This window comes from Paroedura picta, chromosome 5, assembly GCF_049243985.1.
Source record: "Paroedura picta isolate Pp20150507F chromosome 5, Ppicta_v3.0, whole genome shotgun sequence".
Taxonomy (NCBI): Eukaryota; Metazoa; Chordata; class Lepidosauria; order Squamata; family Gekkonidae; genus Paroedura; species Paroedura picta.
Window position 1 is genome coordinate 73,061,212 of NC_135373.1, and position 17,233 is coordinate 73,078,444.

The window sequence follows — 17,233 nt, forward strand, 5'->3', positions numbered from 1 at the left end:
GGAAAGGCTGTAGTGTTATTCTGGTGTTTTTGATATATTGTTTTCCTTGGTATGTAATGAAATAATTTCTAAATTATTTTAGCATGGTCTATTTAAATTACTTTTCTATTTACAGTGAACGTTTTTTCCTAAAACTGAACCGGAATGGCTTGCCAAAATGCCCAGAGAAGCCAGAAAGACATTGTTCTCTTTTTGTGGTGAGTCTTTTCATATTTTAATTAATTTCATAATATAAAGAAATGACGAGTGTGTTATGGTATTTTCTTGCTGGTAGCCCAGTTGCCAAAGTAATGCACAATCAAAGTGAATGGTCAGACAGTAATACCCAAGTTAATAAGTTAATAATAAGATGAGTTAATAAGAGCAAAGCAGTATGCATAATGGCAAAGATCTAAAGTCACTTTGGCCCAGTGTCCCTTCACTGAGGTGGATTGTAGCATTCCACTGAACAGTGTTGGTTTGTTCATTCGAATAATAATCTAAACACTGTGGCGCCGCGGACTAAATAAAGCGGTAAGGGGTTCTGGGGCGGGATGTGTTCGGGATGAGGAAGTGTCCGGATTGGACCCTTCCTCTGGACAGACAATCGGAGGGACCAATCGGCAGGTGCTTTGCGCCTGCCGATTGGTCCCTCTGATTCCCAGCCCCAGCAACTGCGAGCCGTGCGCAGCGTGGCTTGCGGTTGCTCCCGGCCTGATGCGGTGAGAGGCGCTTTGCACCTCTCGCCACGTCAGGCCGCTGCCTGAGGGAGCCCCTGGCGGCCTGATGCGGCGAGAGGCGCTTTGCGCCTCTCGCCGCATCAGACTGCCACCTCAGAGAGCCGCCGCCTCAGAGAGCCACCACTGCCGTGAGACCGCCGCCCGGGGGAGGCCCCGCCGCCCGACAGAGCCCCCGCCATCAGGACGTCGCCAGATACCGACACGCAAGACTGTAAGTTTTTAGCGCCCGCTGTATTCGTCATACAGCGGGCCTATTACTAGTAATAATAATAATAATAATGATGATGATGATGATGATGATAATTCGTTTGTTTGTTAGTTCATTTTTTGTTCGTTCATTCATTCATTCGTTCAAATGTTTATACCCTTCCTTTCATTATGGTTCATTTGAGGTCTTCAAAAAGTCTAGAGTCTTCCCTCAATTCAAATGGCTCAAGCAGCTCTTTTGTTGGATGGTTGGACCCACCCCACTAGTCACAAGCCTTCAAAGTATACAGATATGATGACCTCCTGAACAGCTTGAACATGGGTGGTGTTAGAATGTTATTAGAATATCTGTAACTTGGGTTCAAATCCCCATTTTTCCATGAAGCTCATTAGGTGATCTTGGGTCAGTTACTCCCGCTTCGCCTCACCCATTTCAAAGGGTTGCTGTGAGGGTAAAATGGAGAATGAGAACAATGTATGCTGTTCTGAGCTCCTTGGAGGAATCATGGCATAAAACTGTACTAACCAGATAAGAGAGATGTGCCTCTCTGAATAATAGTTTTGTTCCAAAAACAAATTAGCCTTCCATAACCAGATCTTTAACATATTTAATCAAATGGCAGTGGGACTTGCTTTCTAAGGATAGAATAGATTTAAATAGGGTTTGACATAGGAGCAGGTCTGATGGAATAGAAATTCACTTCATTCAAGTAAACAAGAACGGAATTGAATTGTAAGGCCATCAGACTTAATTTACTTACCCCAGAATTAATGTGTAATCCTATATCAACTTCCTGCCATCTTCTTGCTTATAGCCTCTGGGAGTATTTTATTTTAGAGAATGTAATTTCACCTGCTATAGTTAGGTACGTCCAATAGAATAGGATACAGTCAGAATCCTGTACAGAACTGTAAATCTATCCTAAGCATAGGAAATTCATGTTTTGTTCAAGCAAATACTGTATTAAAGTTCATATTTGTTTTTTAAAAATCATAGACATATCACATGTTAATTGTGGACTGCTCTTATTCTCTGCAGGATTTAGGAACCAGTGAACTCAGGAAGGACATCTATATCACTGTTCATATTATACGCATAGGTATGCACATTTTCTCCCAAACCATTTTGGTTAAAATATTTTGATTACTCTTGTGTGAACACCTCTGGGTCACCATGAAAATAGTGTTGTAATAGTCTGTTTCAAACTAATTGTGACAAATTGCTTGTCATGAAGTAAAACTGTTTCAGACTGCAAGTGGTAGATCACATGGCTTACTGTTCCCCACAGAAAGCTACAAGTCAGGATGTTCTAATTTACTTTTCTGCTGGCCTATTAAATTTCTATAGGTAAGGATCTCACATCCCTGGCAGGAGACCATTCATCCGCCACTTCTGATATGAGGCATTAAAGTCCAGAAACAATTTTTACTACATTACGTTGTGTACTTTGTGTTTCAGAACAGGAGAGTTGGAAATTCTTGGAAATTTTTAAATAGAGGCTAGATAGCCATTTGACGGAGAGGCTGATTCTGTGAAGGCAAAGGGGTGGCACGTTACAGTAAATGAGCGATTGGGATGTGAGTGTCCTGCATAGTGCAGGGGGTTGGACTAGAGGACCCGTGAGGTCCCTTCCAACTCTATTATTCTATGATTTTAAGAGTTGCTAATTGTGCTTGGATCACCTTGAAATGATAATTAAAAGTAGGTGTATGGATTCAGCTCTGAGCCAACCCCCCCCCCAAAAAAAACACCTTACTAAATACCAATTAGGTCACGTTGACCTGCCTTCCCTCTTAAAATGGCCAACTATGGATCTGGTGGGGGGTGGGAAGGGGAGGGGCCTCAGATAGGTATGTACACAGTTATGCTTCTCAACCATATTGTGCACTATCATACCACTTCTGGAGTTTTTCAAAGCCTTAGAAATGTTTCAGGGGTTTCTCAATGGTAAAAAAGTTGAGAAAGGCTGGTATAGATAATCCTGAATAAAGCTGAAAATATTCAGCATTTGTTTGGGTACTAGGGGCAAAGCCCGTTGTCTCCAAGAATACAACGGGTGCTAGAGCTTGGCAATGGGAAGAGGAAGGGGAGGAGTTGTCCAGTCTGTAAGGGCATGGGGTTGAATGTTGAGGCCTACTGCACAGGGTTGTTGTGCAGATGAAACAGGAGACAAAAGAGCCAATTTGCAGAATAACGCTGTGCAGTGGCCTCAAACCTGCAGAGAGTTGCAAAGAAGAAAGACACATGGCTTGTCTGTGTCTAACCCCCGGCCACTGGAAAGGCCTCCTTCCCTCAGTCAGGGCCTGTCAGAGGCTCCTTCGCAGCAGGCCTGAAGGGGGGGAGGGGGAGCACTCTGCAGCCTCCTGCCAGCTCTGTCAGGGTTCTGAGACAAAGTGACAGTTGGACATGACAGTTAGGACAGCCTTGGGGTGAAAAGGGCTGGCACAGCCTGGCCAAGCCTCTGTTCTCATCCCCCTTGGCAGCCCTACTGACCTCTTCTCCCCGCGGTGGTCAAGAGCAGAGTGGCAGCCAGACTGGGCGGGGTGAATGGAATTTTGGTCTGTCCTGGTGAGGGGCCAATAGGAAGGCGCTTCACGTGCCTCCCCATTGACTGCTTGGCCCTGGATGGACACTTGGAGGGCCCAATCAGGAGCCGCTTTGCGGCTCCTGATTGGGCCCTCTGAGTTTTTATCCTGGACAGGGCCCGCCCTAACTCCTCCCCAGGTGGCCTTACTCTTTTATTTAACCGCAGGAGCGGTTAAAGATATTTGGCCAGACTCAATAGCTGGTAATGGATGGATTTAAACTTTAAAGAACTCCAAAGTTAACTTTCATTTCTTATGAATATATTTCTAGAAGGTTGTTTTTTTGGGAAGGAAGGTGTTGAGATTTGATGTTCTGCATTCCAAGTGGGAGTTACTGAATGCTGCTAAATAGAGTTTTTAGTAATAAGGGTCTGTTTTAACATTAATTGAATTTCAGCATAGGACTTTAGTCAATTCCTCACTGCTCAGTCCACTTTCTTCACCTGACTTGGGGCTGGGTTCTGCAAAGAATCACAGCTTGGATGCTGAGCCTTGTGTGTTCAGGCCTCTCTTCCAGAAATACTGGCATATTATGAGTAACTTCTCTCACAGTGTAAAGGACACCCATCTGCTGCTGAACTCAAGCAGACACTGAACACTGCTTAATCAGTGATGTGAACACTCACTAGAACTGTGCCATGCTCTTAGCACTCAATGGAGGAGAAGAGAGCTCTGACTGCCCTAATCTCTGAGATTGTGGTAATTCAGAAAAAAAGTTGATTCATCCAGGAAGAATGGATGATCATCTCCCAGACAGAGCTACAGATTTGCTCTTGTCTGAGATGGCTAGTCTGGCTCTGTGATCCCTGTGACCAAATAACTCATGAACACATGGTCTTCTTTCTTGAGCCAGCTGCAGGATGTGCAGACATGGTTCCCATAGTGTGTATGCTACCGAGAAGGGGCAGATGAGGTAATTTGCTGGAGAGATGAGCTCTCCAAGTTGAGTGCATGCGCCCCAAGAGGGGTGTTCCCCCCTAGCTATGATGAAGTATTAGATGATACTCATTGGGTGGATATTCAGCTCCCCTGGGAGTGATAGGCACATGAGACGGGGTATGGCAGTTGCAGTGATTGGGGTCAGAAAGAGACGCTAGGAGAGAGAACGTCCTAGCGACATGTCCTAATTTGTACGATCCTGCAGGGAGCTATTCGCTCTCTGCTGTTATTTAACATCTATATGTGCCCCCTTGCCCAGCTGGTCCAGAGTTTTGCACTTGGGTGTCATCAGAATGCAGATGACATCCTGCTATAACTGTTGATGGATGGCCATCCATCTATACCCCCAGATTTGTTGGCTGTTTGGAGGCCCTGGTAGACTGTTTCAAGAAGAGTTGACTGAAGTTAAATCCAGCTAAGATGGGAGGTCCCGTGGTTGGGTTGGTAAGCCCCAGGCAAGTTGGTGCAATGGTCAACCCTTGATGGAGTCCAACTAACTACTTTTGGTGGTTGTGAAGAGTCTGAATGTGGCTACAGATGGCCTAGATCACAAACATTCTGTTGGGTTCTTACTGCTGCCATATTGGCACTGGGTTGCACTGTTGGGCGCTATTGTACTGGTTCTGCTGTCCTTGCAACTCCTCTCCCCCTTACTTGGATTATGATTCTGCGGTTGACATAGTCCTGTTGATTTGCCACAATGGGGTACTAAAATCTCCCATGTGAGTTACAACCCTTAGTTTCCATCCTAGAGACCTAGTACATTTCTGCTTGGATAATAATTTTTGGGGGGATGGGTATATGATAGACAGGAGAAAATTACACCCTCTTTTACTCCCCAGTCAGCGTTATTCATTCGTTTGTTTGTTTGTTTGTTCGTTCATTCATTTACTAGAGGAAAAGCCAGTTGTATCCAGGAATACAATGGACTCTAGAGATTGTTGGTGGGAAGAAGAAGAGCAGGAGTTGTCCAATTGTGAGGGCATGAGGTTGAATGTGTGTGTTGTGTGGGAGGTTGTGGTGGCATGGTGACAAATGAGGCCATGGATGTGGAGATATGGGTGTCAAGAACCTGTGGCTTGGACTGTTTATTAAGTGTGGGAGAGGACTGACCGTTGGGAATTGTGGCATAGTGGTTACAGATGAGCTTTCCAGAGCCATGTCTTCAGATATGTGAAGGGAAAATGAGACTGGAGACTCTTCTTAGGGGGAGATTACATAGTAACCAATTCCTCCCAGTTCTGCATAATTTCTCTTCTTGTGTGAATTAGGCCACAGCCACCGAAATGTCCCCCTGCCCTAGTACACAGGTGCCCACCCTGCTCCTTCTGCCTCCATTTTTCACTCTTGATAAAATGATATGTGCCCACATGCTTCTTTCATGGTTGTTCCTTTGAAGAAGGATTTTTGTACCCTGTTGTTTACTACCCAAAGGAGTTTCAAAGCGGTTTACACCTTTTCCCTTTGTCTCCCCACAATAGGCAACCTGTGAGGGATGTGGGGCTTTAAGAGGTCTGAGAGAACTGGGAATGGGCCACAGTCACCTAGCAGGCCACAGGTGTCTCACAGCAGTTTCCAATCATCTTCCCTTCCTCTCCCCATAGCAGATTTCCTGTGAGGGAGGGGGGTAGAGAGCTTCACATGGAAGCTGGCAACCCTAAGAGGAGTTCTCTCTGTGCGTAGCAATCTTAACCTTAGGTTTTTTATACTGGTTTTTTATTTGCCAGGTCAAGCTTAAAAAACCACCTCGGTTCCCATGTCTCTCCAGCCATTTACTTGTTCACTATTTACAGTTTCAGGCTGTAAATATTCTTTATTTAGATCTTCCTGCACTTTCCAGACTCATAGGACTGATGCTGGTCTGTCTGTCTGCTCCCCAGAATATAAACAGTTGCTGGTAAGGGCTGGCCATAGCCCATAGCCCAGGAGGGACACACCCATACCACTCACTCCCAACTGTAGTCTCCAAGCCTCTACCAAAGTATCTATATCACTGCTCATCTCTAGATTATAATGATCAGCTCTGCAGGCAAAAATGGCTCCTTTGAAGGCCGATTTTGAAATCTCACCTCCAAACCTCCAGGGATATTTCCAACCTAGGGATAGCCAGCCTCCTGGGGGGGGGCGGGCTGGAGAGCTCCTGGAATTACAGCTCATCTGCAGGGTATAAAGATCAGCTCCCCAGGCTGAAGGGGCTACTTTGGACAGGGTTGTGGTAGAGAAGAAACATTTAAGGCCTCCCTTGTTGTTGAATTGAAAGAATGAGGCCTACTGCACAGGGTTGTTGTGCAGATGAAACAGGAGACAAAAGAACCTCCACAACAGCATCTAGTTTTATCTGCAGAATAACACTGTGCAGTAGGCCTCAAATCTGCAGAGAGCTGAGAAGAAAAAATATACATGTCTTGGCTGTGTCTAACCTCTAGCAGCAAGGCCCCCCCAGAGCAGTATTTTAAATGAGAAGGGACTTTTCTGTGGCCTCCCTGTCAATCAGCTGTTCAGCAGAAGGGGAAAGCTTCCTCCCCCCGAAAGGAAAGCACAAGTATGCCCACAGATTCCTCTGTGATGCTCTTGGAAACGTCTCTCTCCCCTCAGTCAGGGGGTGTCAGAGACTGTTTCCCTGCAGGTCTGAAGGTAGAGGGGAGGGAGCGCACTCACCAGCCACCTGCCAGTTGCATCAGTGGTCTGAGGCAAAGGGAGTGAAGTTATTGGACGTGACAGTTAGGACAGCTTTGGGGTGAAAAGGGCTGGTGCGGCCTGCCCAAGCATACGTTCTTACCTCTCCCCCACAGCCCTACTAACCTCCTCTCCCAGCGGTGGTCAGGGACAGACTGGCAGCAATGTCTCTAGACTGTCCCTGGCTGGGATGGGTGGGCGGGCCCTGTCAGAACTTTGGTCCAATGATTGGGCATGAGTGGGCATGACCTTCCTACCATTCTACTGGCAGGAGTGAGGTATCAATTCGGTCAGATGTTATCAGATGTTGCCAGAGGGGATCTTAGATTGATTATTGGGATCCAGCCCTGGCCTCAACCTGGCGGACAATCTCCATCTTGCAGGCCCTGCAGAAAGCTGACAACTCCGGCAGGGCCCTTAGCTCTTCTGGAAGCTCATTCCACCAGGTTGGGGCCAGGACTGAAAAGGCTGTGGCCTGAGTCACGGCCAGGCGAATGTCCCGAGGGCTTGCAACTACCAGTAGATTCATACCCATGAGCAAAGAGCCCTGCGGGGGGCCTAAGCAACCATGCGGTCCCGCAGATAAGCAGAACCCAGACCGTGTATAGCCTTGAAGGTCAATACCAAAACCTTGAACTTGACCTGGAAACAGACTGGTAACCAATGCAGATATCAGAGCACTGGCCCTCCATGATGTCCTGGTGAGGACCTTGGCAGCCACATTCTGCACCAGCTGTAACTTCTGGATCATATATGCCGCTTTTCTCTATCAGAAGGTGTCTCAAAGCAGCTTATAATTGCCTTCCCTTTCCTCCTCCCACAGCAGACACCCTGTGAGGCAGGTCACAGAACAGCTTTATCAGGGCTGTGGCAAGCCCAGGTCACCCAGCTGGCTGCATGTAGGGGAGTGGGAATCAAACCCAGCTCTCCAGATTAGAAGTCTGCACTACTAACCACTATACCAAGCTGGCTCTCGAGCTGGCTTATTATGAGGTAAAGGACACGCAAGTGCACTCACAGTAAGAACTAGGGTATAAAATTCATTGCTATAAATAATTTAAATTAAACTTTCAAGATTGCCTTTTTTATTTAAAAACATTAATTTAAAGATTCTGAACTACTGTTAGATATAAATAAAGGCATGGAGCCAAATGGAGGGGAGCAGAGAGAGCTGGGAGGTGGAACCGTGAGTCCCATTTCAGCTTCACTTTTGCAAGTCCTAGAAGGAAGAGAGAGAACTATGATGTAGTGTCAGATATGGAATGGGGAGACATACTGTGGCTTCAGGGTGATCTTGAGCTACTCATTTCTTTTTATCCTAACCTCCCTTTCACGTTTGCTGTTATGATAATAGGGGAAAGGTAAAGTCAGGTATCCTTTGGAGGGAAAGGCACATAGAAATCTCATAATCATAATTTTGTCAGGTAATTTTAATTATTTTCCATACGTGCACCATGAAAACAAAATAGTGTATCCAGATTTCTATCATAAATTTAAGTTTACAAGAAATCAATAACTGGGATTAAAGTTGCCTGTGAGAGGTTCAAATATTTAGGGAGACAGTTAGGACTTTTGTTTCTGTTTGACTTGCATGTGATTAGCTATGCATGATTGGTATGAAGTTTAAAAAATGCAAGAGCTGTTAAGACCATGAGAGTAATTTAGGGTGTCAGTTGAAGAAAGAACAGGGAAAGAAAAACAGGTGAGAAATAGCCTGAAAAAGAAACAGCCAAAGAGAATATATGGTTGTTGTTCAATAAGTTGTTCAGATTCGCAATTATCAGAAAGAGAAGCTCTTGTTTTTATTTGCAGTCACATGTTCTGGAAGCACAGCATCTATGTGTATTGGGATATGGTTGCTGCCAACTGGTGGCAAACTCATGGGAAGTTTTGCTGACCACCTACTGATGTCACCAGCCACACACTAGCTTAGCATTCTGTTCATCCCATTTACATTGTAAGTGGCATCTATTTAGCCACTGCACGTTTCTGATCTTGCATCACCTACAATTGATTCTATGTGCATTTTATTCCACAATGTTGAGAACTGCAAGCAATTTTTCAAGAACAAGGCAGCACAGTGTATTTTAACAGAAAGAAGATGAGACAGGCAGAAGGAGCAGGAAAGAAGGTTGATGGTGGGAAATAATGTGCCTTTTGTCACCACATAAATTAAACATATAGCTCTCGTGGCTTTAGAAAAAAAGAAAGAGAAAATGTTCCAGCTGCTGGGAATTTGTAAAAATAGTGAAGATAAAAACTGAAGCGCAATTTTTGACAGCTCATGGTTGAAAACCAACTGTTATCTCTGTATGCTCAAAACAGAGATTTAAAAAACTGTATATTTTTTGCTGAAATTGCCATTTGTTTCCCTGAATGTCTTTAGTTTAAGGAGGAGAGGGAATGAGGTATCCTCCCAATCTTGTCGAATCTGTGAGTTTTCTTGGAATGTTGACAACAGGTAGAGTTGCCATAACAAAATGACTGTTGTGGGGCATTCATAAAACATTGGGGGGTTCCTCCAGAACGATAGAAGGTCCCGGTTGATCATTCTCCTATGATGGAGGCAGCTGTTTTCAAAAGACATAACAACAATGCTTTCTCAGGTTGATTTGAACTCTCTCTTCCTCTAATGAAATGGAGGTAAACCAGAACTGGTTCTTTACTGCAGAAAACAGATGGTGTGTGGGAAATGCTGCTGTCAGCAGCCCCTGGCCTCATGTTAGATCATTGTCAAGCTTCACTTGGTAGGTTACAGACAGGATCTTAGAAGGCTGGGCAGAATGACAGGACCACAAAAGCAGAATTCTATAGGTGGTAAGTATTAATAGGTCACAAGGTTGAAGCAGAAAGGTGGCAAATCTTGAGTATACTGATCAGTGATAATCTTTATCCATTGTTCCTCCTATATATTTGTGAAACAGGAGTGGGGTGGAGAATGTCCTCCCTGTCCAAGATGGAATAGGGCCAATCAGGGTGGCCCTCCCTCTCCACCACCCATCTTTCCTCCTTGCCTGCTTGCGGGGGGGGGGGAGATTCCCTTCCTTGTGACCTGCAAAGTGCTCTTACCGCCTTGGCAGTAAGAGTGCTTGCTGGGCTGTGGCAGTGGGGGGGGGGGAGGTTGTGGCTGTGGCAATGGTGGGTGAGGGAGGTTCCCTTCCCTAGGGCCCAGCAAGTGCTCTCGCCACCTCACAGAGGTTGGGAGTATGCTTGCCATGCCCCAGAGAGCCAGCTGCAGTGCCAGCGGCCCACAGGGGTCTGGGGAGGGCCTGTCAAAGCTCGTCCTTGTGAACGGGCGTTGCAGCTAGTTTGTAATAAGTTGTAATGTCTGCAACACCAGTAATAGCTTTAGGGGTGACAGAATCTTTGCTCTGATGAGGGCCAAAATTCCAAAGAGCACTTTTGCCATATCGAGTAAACTATGACTGAAGCTTAATTATATTTAAGTACATAGCTAAGAATTAACAAGATAGAAGTACTTAATAATAGTTGTTGTTTTTAGTTGCGAAGTCGTGTCCCACCCATCGCGACCCCATGGACAATGATCCTCCAGGCCTTCCTATCCTTTACCATTCCATTTAAGCTCGCACTGACTGCTTCAGTGACTCCATCCAGCCACCTCATTCTCTGTCGTTCCCTTCTTCTCTTGCCCTCAATTGCTCCCATCATTAGGCTCTTCTCCAGGGAGTCCTTCCTCCCCATGAGGTAGCCAAAGTATTTGAGTTTCATCTTCAGGATCTGGCCTTCTAAAGAAGGAGATCAGGGCTGATCTCCTCTAGGACTGACTGGTTTGTTCACCTTCCAGTCCAAGGGACTTGCAAGAAGACCATAGCCTTGACTAGACGCACTTTTGTTGGCAGGGTGATGTCTCTTTTAGGATGTTGTATAGATTTGCTATAGCTTTCCTCCCCAGGAGCAAGCGTCTTTTAATTTCTTTGCTGCAGTCCCCACCTGCAGTGATCTGGGAGCCCAGGAAAATAAAATCTGTCACTACCTCCATTTCTTCCCCATCTATTTGCCAGGAATTGAGAGGGCCAGATGCCATGATCTTTGTTTTCTTGATGTTGAGTTTCAAGCCAACTTTTGCACTCTCCTCCTTCACTCGCATCAAAAGGCTCTTTAGTTCCTCTTCACTTTCTGCCATTAGAGTGGTATCATCTGCCTATCTGAGGTTGTTGATATTATTCCCTGCAGTCTTGATCCCAATTTGTGACTCATCTAACCACGCCTTTCTCATGATGTGTTCCGCATACAAGTTAAATAGGCAGGGTGACAGTATACAGCCTTGCCGAACCTCTTTCTCAATTTTGAGCCAATCAGTGATTCCGTGTCTGGTTCTCACTGTTGCTTCTTGACCTGCATATAGCTTTCTCAGGAGACAGATAAAATGCTCTGGTATTCCCATCTCGTTAAGAGCTTGCCCCAAATTGTTGTGCTCCACACAATCAAAGGCTTTAGCATAGTCAATGAAGCAGAAGTAGATGTTTTTCTGGAACTCCCTAGCTTTCTCCATGATCCAACATATGTTGGCAATTTGATCTCTAGTTCCTCTGCCTCTTTGAAATTCTGCCTGTACTTCTGGAAGTTCTCGGTCCACATATTGCCGGAGCCTAGCTTGTAGGATTTTGAGCATAACTTTGCTAGCATGAGAAATGAGTGCAATGGTGCAGTAGTTTGAACATTCTTTGGCCTTGTCCTTTTTTGGGATTGGAATGTAAACTGACCGTAATAATAGTATTATTTAGTTAAATAAATGTTTATACTTTCAATGTATATTTAAATATATAATTTTTTTAAAAGTATCCTTATACCTAGTACTTTTCTTCTTTGTATTTAATATTTCTGTAAATTTTTTTAAGGCAGGAGGGATTCAGGGCTTGGAACTGCAGAATCTCTGGTGTGGGCTTCTTCAGCTTACTTTGACTATCTCATAGAGGTTTGCTTTTTGAACATGATTTGAAGATGGCAGGTGAAGCGAGAGTGTTGTACTCCCTGTTCTTTAATGAAGACCTGCTGTTGACAGAGATATCATCAACAGCCTTAGTAAAGAGAGTCCCCAAGGAGAACCCGCCATTTCCCAGTCTTATTGCAATCCCTGGACAGTATCAGTTTCCTGCAGCTGAAGGAAATACCTGCCTCAGGCTTGAATTGGGATCATTGCATCTTGTTATTGTATCAAGATGGCATACAGGTTTAATGAATAAACACTTTTACATATTTTGTCATGTTAATGTGTGTGAGAAAGAGAAGATTGAAGGCATTTTTAAGCACATTTACACAGTTAGTACCCAGTAAAAAGTTATTAAACTAACTGCAAATTTGGGCAAATTGGGTTTCTTCCACCTCCTGTGTGCATTTAGAAAGATGTTATTGAGTGGCTCATGTATCTTCTTCTTTTATGTTGTCTGACAGGCCGAATGGGAGCTGGTGAAAAGAAAAATGCTTGCAATGTACAGTACCGACGACCTTTTGGTTGTGCAGTCCTCAGCATAGCAGATCTACTGGCAGGCGACACAAAAGATGACCTTATCCTAAAAGTGTACATGTAAGAAAATATATATCTGAAGTACGTTGCAACAGTCTTGTGTAGAAATATTGAGGTCAAATTTCATCAGCGAAACTAAATTTAGTGGTTTTTAAATGACATTCAAAGAATGTTCACTTATTTATATCTTTACTTCTGTATACAGCTACACTCTTTCATATTCAGGTAAACTACTGTCATCTTTTTCAGTCAGTTATCTATATAGAATGTTGCAGTATGAGATACCAAATAACCAGTTTGGAACTGTTGTATTGCATCTTCTTTTGTCTTAAAAGAAACATTGTTGAGCATAAAGTTGGCTTTCTGTGGGTCTATCCCTAGGCCACTCTAGCAAATATGCCAGAGAGCCTTGTGAAACTATAAGCACTGTGATATACTTCTGCTGAAGTAGCCTCATGTACAGTTCTGTAATCTTTATAGACAATTCAGGTAGTCAGCAGTAACTATTTTTTTTGTAGTAGTTTTGCTCAGTTTTTCTTTTCTATGTCTAAAATTTAAAAAATGGAAAAAAAGTTTAAGCTGCTTTGTTTAAAAATTAAAATATCAGTATGGAAGAGCATGTATTGATGATTTAAGGGCTCATAGTATAATTCTGTAAATACCTAATTATTCCTCAAAGTTCATGACCATGAAAGGGGAAAAAAATGAAAGCCATGTCATATGATCATTTTAGAGGGTTGCATCTAGTAGGAGAATTCATGGGAGAGAGCAAATGTTTTCTTTCCTTTTTCAAGTACACAGGTATTTCTTTGAAAAATCTCTTGTAGGGTCAGGAGAACCTTGTGAAGAATATACAAGCCACTTCAGCAGTCAAGGGGAGTGAGAAAAAATTGGTACCCCCTCCAATTAAGACAGCTACTAATTGAAGAGATGGAAGAATCTTTTTATCTACCTGATTTCCCCTTCATCACTTAATTGCCCAAATTGAAAGGCATTTTATTAAGCCATTTCAAGTTTGCAAAATAATTTTTGGAGCAGTCTGGTTAGGAGAGCAGCCAGTTTCTTCCACAAAAATATTCCATTGGATCCAGCCCATGGATTTTTGTACATGAGTTGAATATAGTAGATAGTTATGGATATAGTTACAAGGAATATTGCATTTTTCTTCAGATCTTAGATGTGAAAAGTCAAGCAACATCTTGAGAAACAGTCTAAATGTACATACTGAAATATTATCAGCTACCCTGGAATCTTGAGTTACTTTCACGTTTAAGCCTTGAACTGGGAATCTAATATTGTCTCAATTTCTGTCCTTAAAATAGAGGTATTCCCTCAGTATGTTGAATTACTGATGGAAGCTGTGGCTTTGAGACCAATTTCATGTGATAGTGCATTGGTTGTTAATTGTATGACTGTGCAGGGTTCTTTGTTAGATTCCTCGGTGGTAGAGAAATATTCTGCTTTGAAAATTCAGCAGTATATCTGTGATCTTCAGTTCTTTATTTTTAAATAAATAATTATTTATTTTTAAATAAATAAAATTTTTTAAAATAAAATTAAAGCAACATAGATCATAATTGTGATCTATGTTGCTTTAATTTTAAAAAATAATTTTTTAAAAATAATGACTTTATTATAAAATTGAAACATTTGTGGGGTTTTTAAATGGTAAATGTACAAAATGATAATAATCACCTTCTAGGTACTCTCCTCTTTTCAGTAAACACACTAATAAATCACATTACAGTACAATTTTTGTTGACTTTAAGCTAGGGCCAAGATGGGATCTATGAGTTAGCTGTAATTTGAGGTGCATGTTTGGTTGTCATACCAAGGAATGAGATTAATTATCTAATACATACATACATACATACATACACACACACACACACACACACACACACACACACACACACACAAGGTAAAGGTATCCCCTGTGCAAGCACCGAGTCATGTCTGACCCTTGGGGTGACGCCCTCTAACGTTTTCATGGCAGACTCAATATGGGGTGCTTTGCCTGCCTTCCCCAGTCATACATACATACATACATACATACATACATACATACATACATACATACATACATACATACATACATACATACATACGAGGGCATATTTTATATATACCTCATTTATAACATCTGATGAGACAGACACCCCTAGCATTCCTCCCTGAGGTGGGGGGGGTGAGCAGGAAGGGAGGTGGTGAGGGTCTTTTCTAACGCTGGGTAATTTTAGTAATTTTGGGTTTTATAATTATTTTAGTTTTTAGTTTGTGGAGTTTGAACTCATTGTAACCTGCTGCAAGACAATCTTGGGAATTTCTTATGTGCAAGGTATCTTACAGGCTTACTAGCAAAACTCTGGGTACAAGTTCATTAGGCATGAAATATGGAGGTTTATTTTATCTTCAGTCTTTCATAACTTTGAGAGAGACTACTTTGAGTTCACTACATCAGCTAATAAAAAACATCTGTTTTCATTTGGATTGAGAACCGTTAATCTTTTTATAGGTGCAACACAGAGAGTGACTGGTACCAAATCCATGAAAGCATCATCAAAAAGCTAAATGCTCGTTATAACTTAACAGGATCCAATGCAGGTAGGTTTCATCTTCCGTGTTTTTTTTTTAGCAAAGTATGAAGACACAGTATGGAGGGACAGTAACTTCCTCATATTATGTCATTTTCCATCATGGGAAATAGATGTATATTTAACATGTATAACAAAGCTAACAGAACAGTTAAAAAAGAAGAAGGAAATTCCACTAAGGGAATGCCATACAAATTAACTAAATTAACTAAAAATTTCATACTGGAGAATGGCTCTCTTTATCTAGAACATTTTAATATTGAACATTTTCTTATCACACAAAGCAGACCTGGGTTATAGCCACACATTGATAGATACTTCGGTATTGTTATTTATTTATTTATTTATTTATCTATCCGTATTCATTGTTCCTCTTCATATTTGTGAAACAGCCTGGGGGGGGGGGGGGGGTGGAACGAGTCCGGGGTGTCCGAGTTGGAATAGGGCCAATCAGGGTGCTGGCTGCAGCTCCTGCCCTCCTTCCCTGGACGCTAGCCACTTTGCTCTCAGATACCTGCAAGAGAGACATAGAGACACAGAGAGACCTGCCAAACCCCAAATGAGCCCTGATTACCTGCTATGGCTCCTGCTGTGAGGGACAGACAGAGACAGCCCCTCCAAACTGCAAACAAACCTTGATTCCCTGCTAGAAGAGCCCTGATTACCTCCTATGGCTCCTGCTGTGTGAGAGAGAGAGATCTGTATCTGCCGGTGTCCCCTGGGTCCTAGCGTCCATTGCATTCCTGGTTGCCATGGGCTTTCTTGCTAATTTATTATATTTATATACTGCCCTCTCCGGAGGCTCAGGGTGCTTTACATAAAATATAGAAAACAATACAAGAAACAATCCATAACATATAGATAACCATAACATGAATACTATTAACTGATAATTGTAACAATGGTAACAGTGTAACAGGTCCAGGAGCAGAATGCATTGAGGGAGCAGGGGCCCTGCAGATGTTTTTGTTTACACCTGGTCTCATTCAAATGCAGAGTTATGATGAAGAAGAAGAGCTGGTTATTATATGCCACTTTTCTATACCCAAAGGAGTCTCAAAGTGGTTTACAATTGCTTTCCCTTTCTTCTTCCCACAACAGACACCCTATGAGGTAGGTGAGGCTGAGAGAGCCCTGAAATTACTGCTCAGGAAGAACAGGTTTATCAGCGCTATGGCGAGTCCAAAGTCATCCAGCTGGTTGTATGTGGAGGAGTGGGGAATCAAACCCGGCTCACCAGATTAAAAGTTGGCACTCCTAACCACTGCAACAGCAGTCATTCGCAACTAAGTTAGCTTGCCCATCTAGTATACTTCAGTTGTGCATTCAACGACAGTTCTGGAATATCTAGAGATGTTGGTATGTAATCCAGGGTGATATTTTTGGCATGTGAGACAAGGGACCTTTGCAGCCTAACAAACAGGAATCTTTGACACCTAAACAACCTCTTGGTGGTCCCTGGCCCCAAGGAAGCCCGCTTGACCTCAACCAGGGCCAGAGCTTTCTACATTCTGGCCCCCACCTGGTGGAACGACAGGAGGAGATCAGGGCCCTGACAGAACCTAAACAGTTCCACAGAGCCTGCAAAAGGGAGCTCCTCCGCCAGGCATTTGGTTGAGGTCGACCCAAACAAGCTCCCAAGCTCCCCCCCCTACGACCAACACTAATCGATTTTACCCACTAGGTCCCAGCAAGAGTTGAGGCTCTCGCAATTTCTATTTTATAATATTATTGTTATGATCTTGTTAAATTATTATTGTTATATTGTTATTACTGTTACTGTTACCTGTTACCATATGTTAATTGTATTTTTTCCTGTTTTCTGTAAACCGCCCTGAGCCCTCTGGGAGGGTGGTATATAAATATAATAAATAATAATAAATAACTCTACGTTTTTGAACATATGCCAGAATAAAAAAGTTCTTAGTCTTTAAAGCACAGCATTGCTCTGGGTTTGTTTTTCCAGTAAGAGGGCTAGCATGATTTCCCCCCTGGAATTTGTTACTCTTCTGTATAATGATTCATCT

The 17,233-nt window shown here is 43.1% G+C and overlaps 1 protein-coding gene across 5 annotated transcripts in view; it reads left to right on the forward strand.

Annotated features, from left to right (window-relative positions):
* The window catches only part of DOCK4 (dedicator of cytokinesis 4), a 320,430-nt gene that overhangs the window by 155,762 nt on the left and 147,435 nt on the right, over positions 1-17,233 (forward strand). For all 5 annotated transcript variants that reach the window (XM_077338508.1, XM_077338509.1, XM_077338510.1 and 2 more), the window contains exons 9-12: positions 116-197; positions 1,966-2,026; positions 12,540-12,672; positions 15,128-15,216. In XM_077338508.1, coding sequence (XP_077194623.1) covers positions 116-197; positions 1,966-2,026; positions 12,540-12,672; positions 15,128-15,216 — 365 coding nt within the window. The remainder of the gene's footprint in view (positions 1-115; positions 198-1,965; positions 2,027-12,539; positions 12,673-15,127; positions 15,217-17,233) is intronic.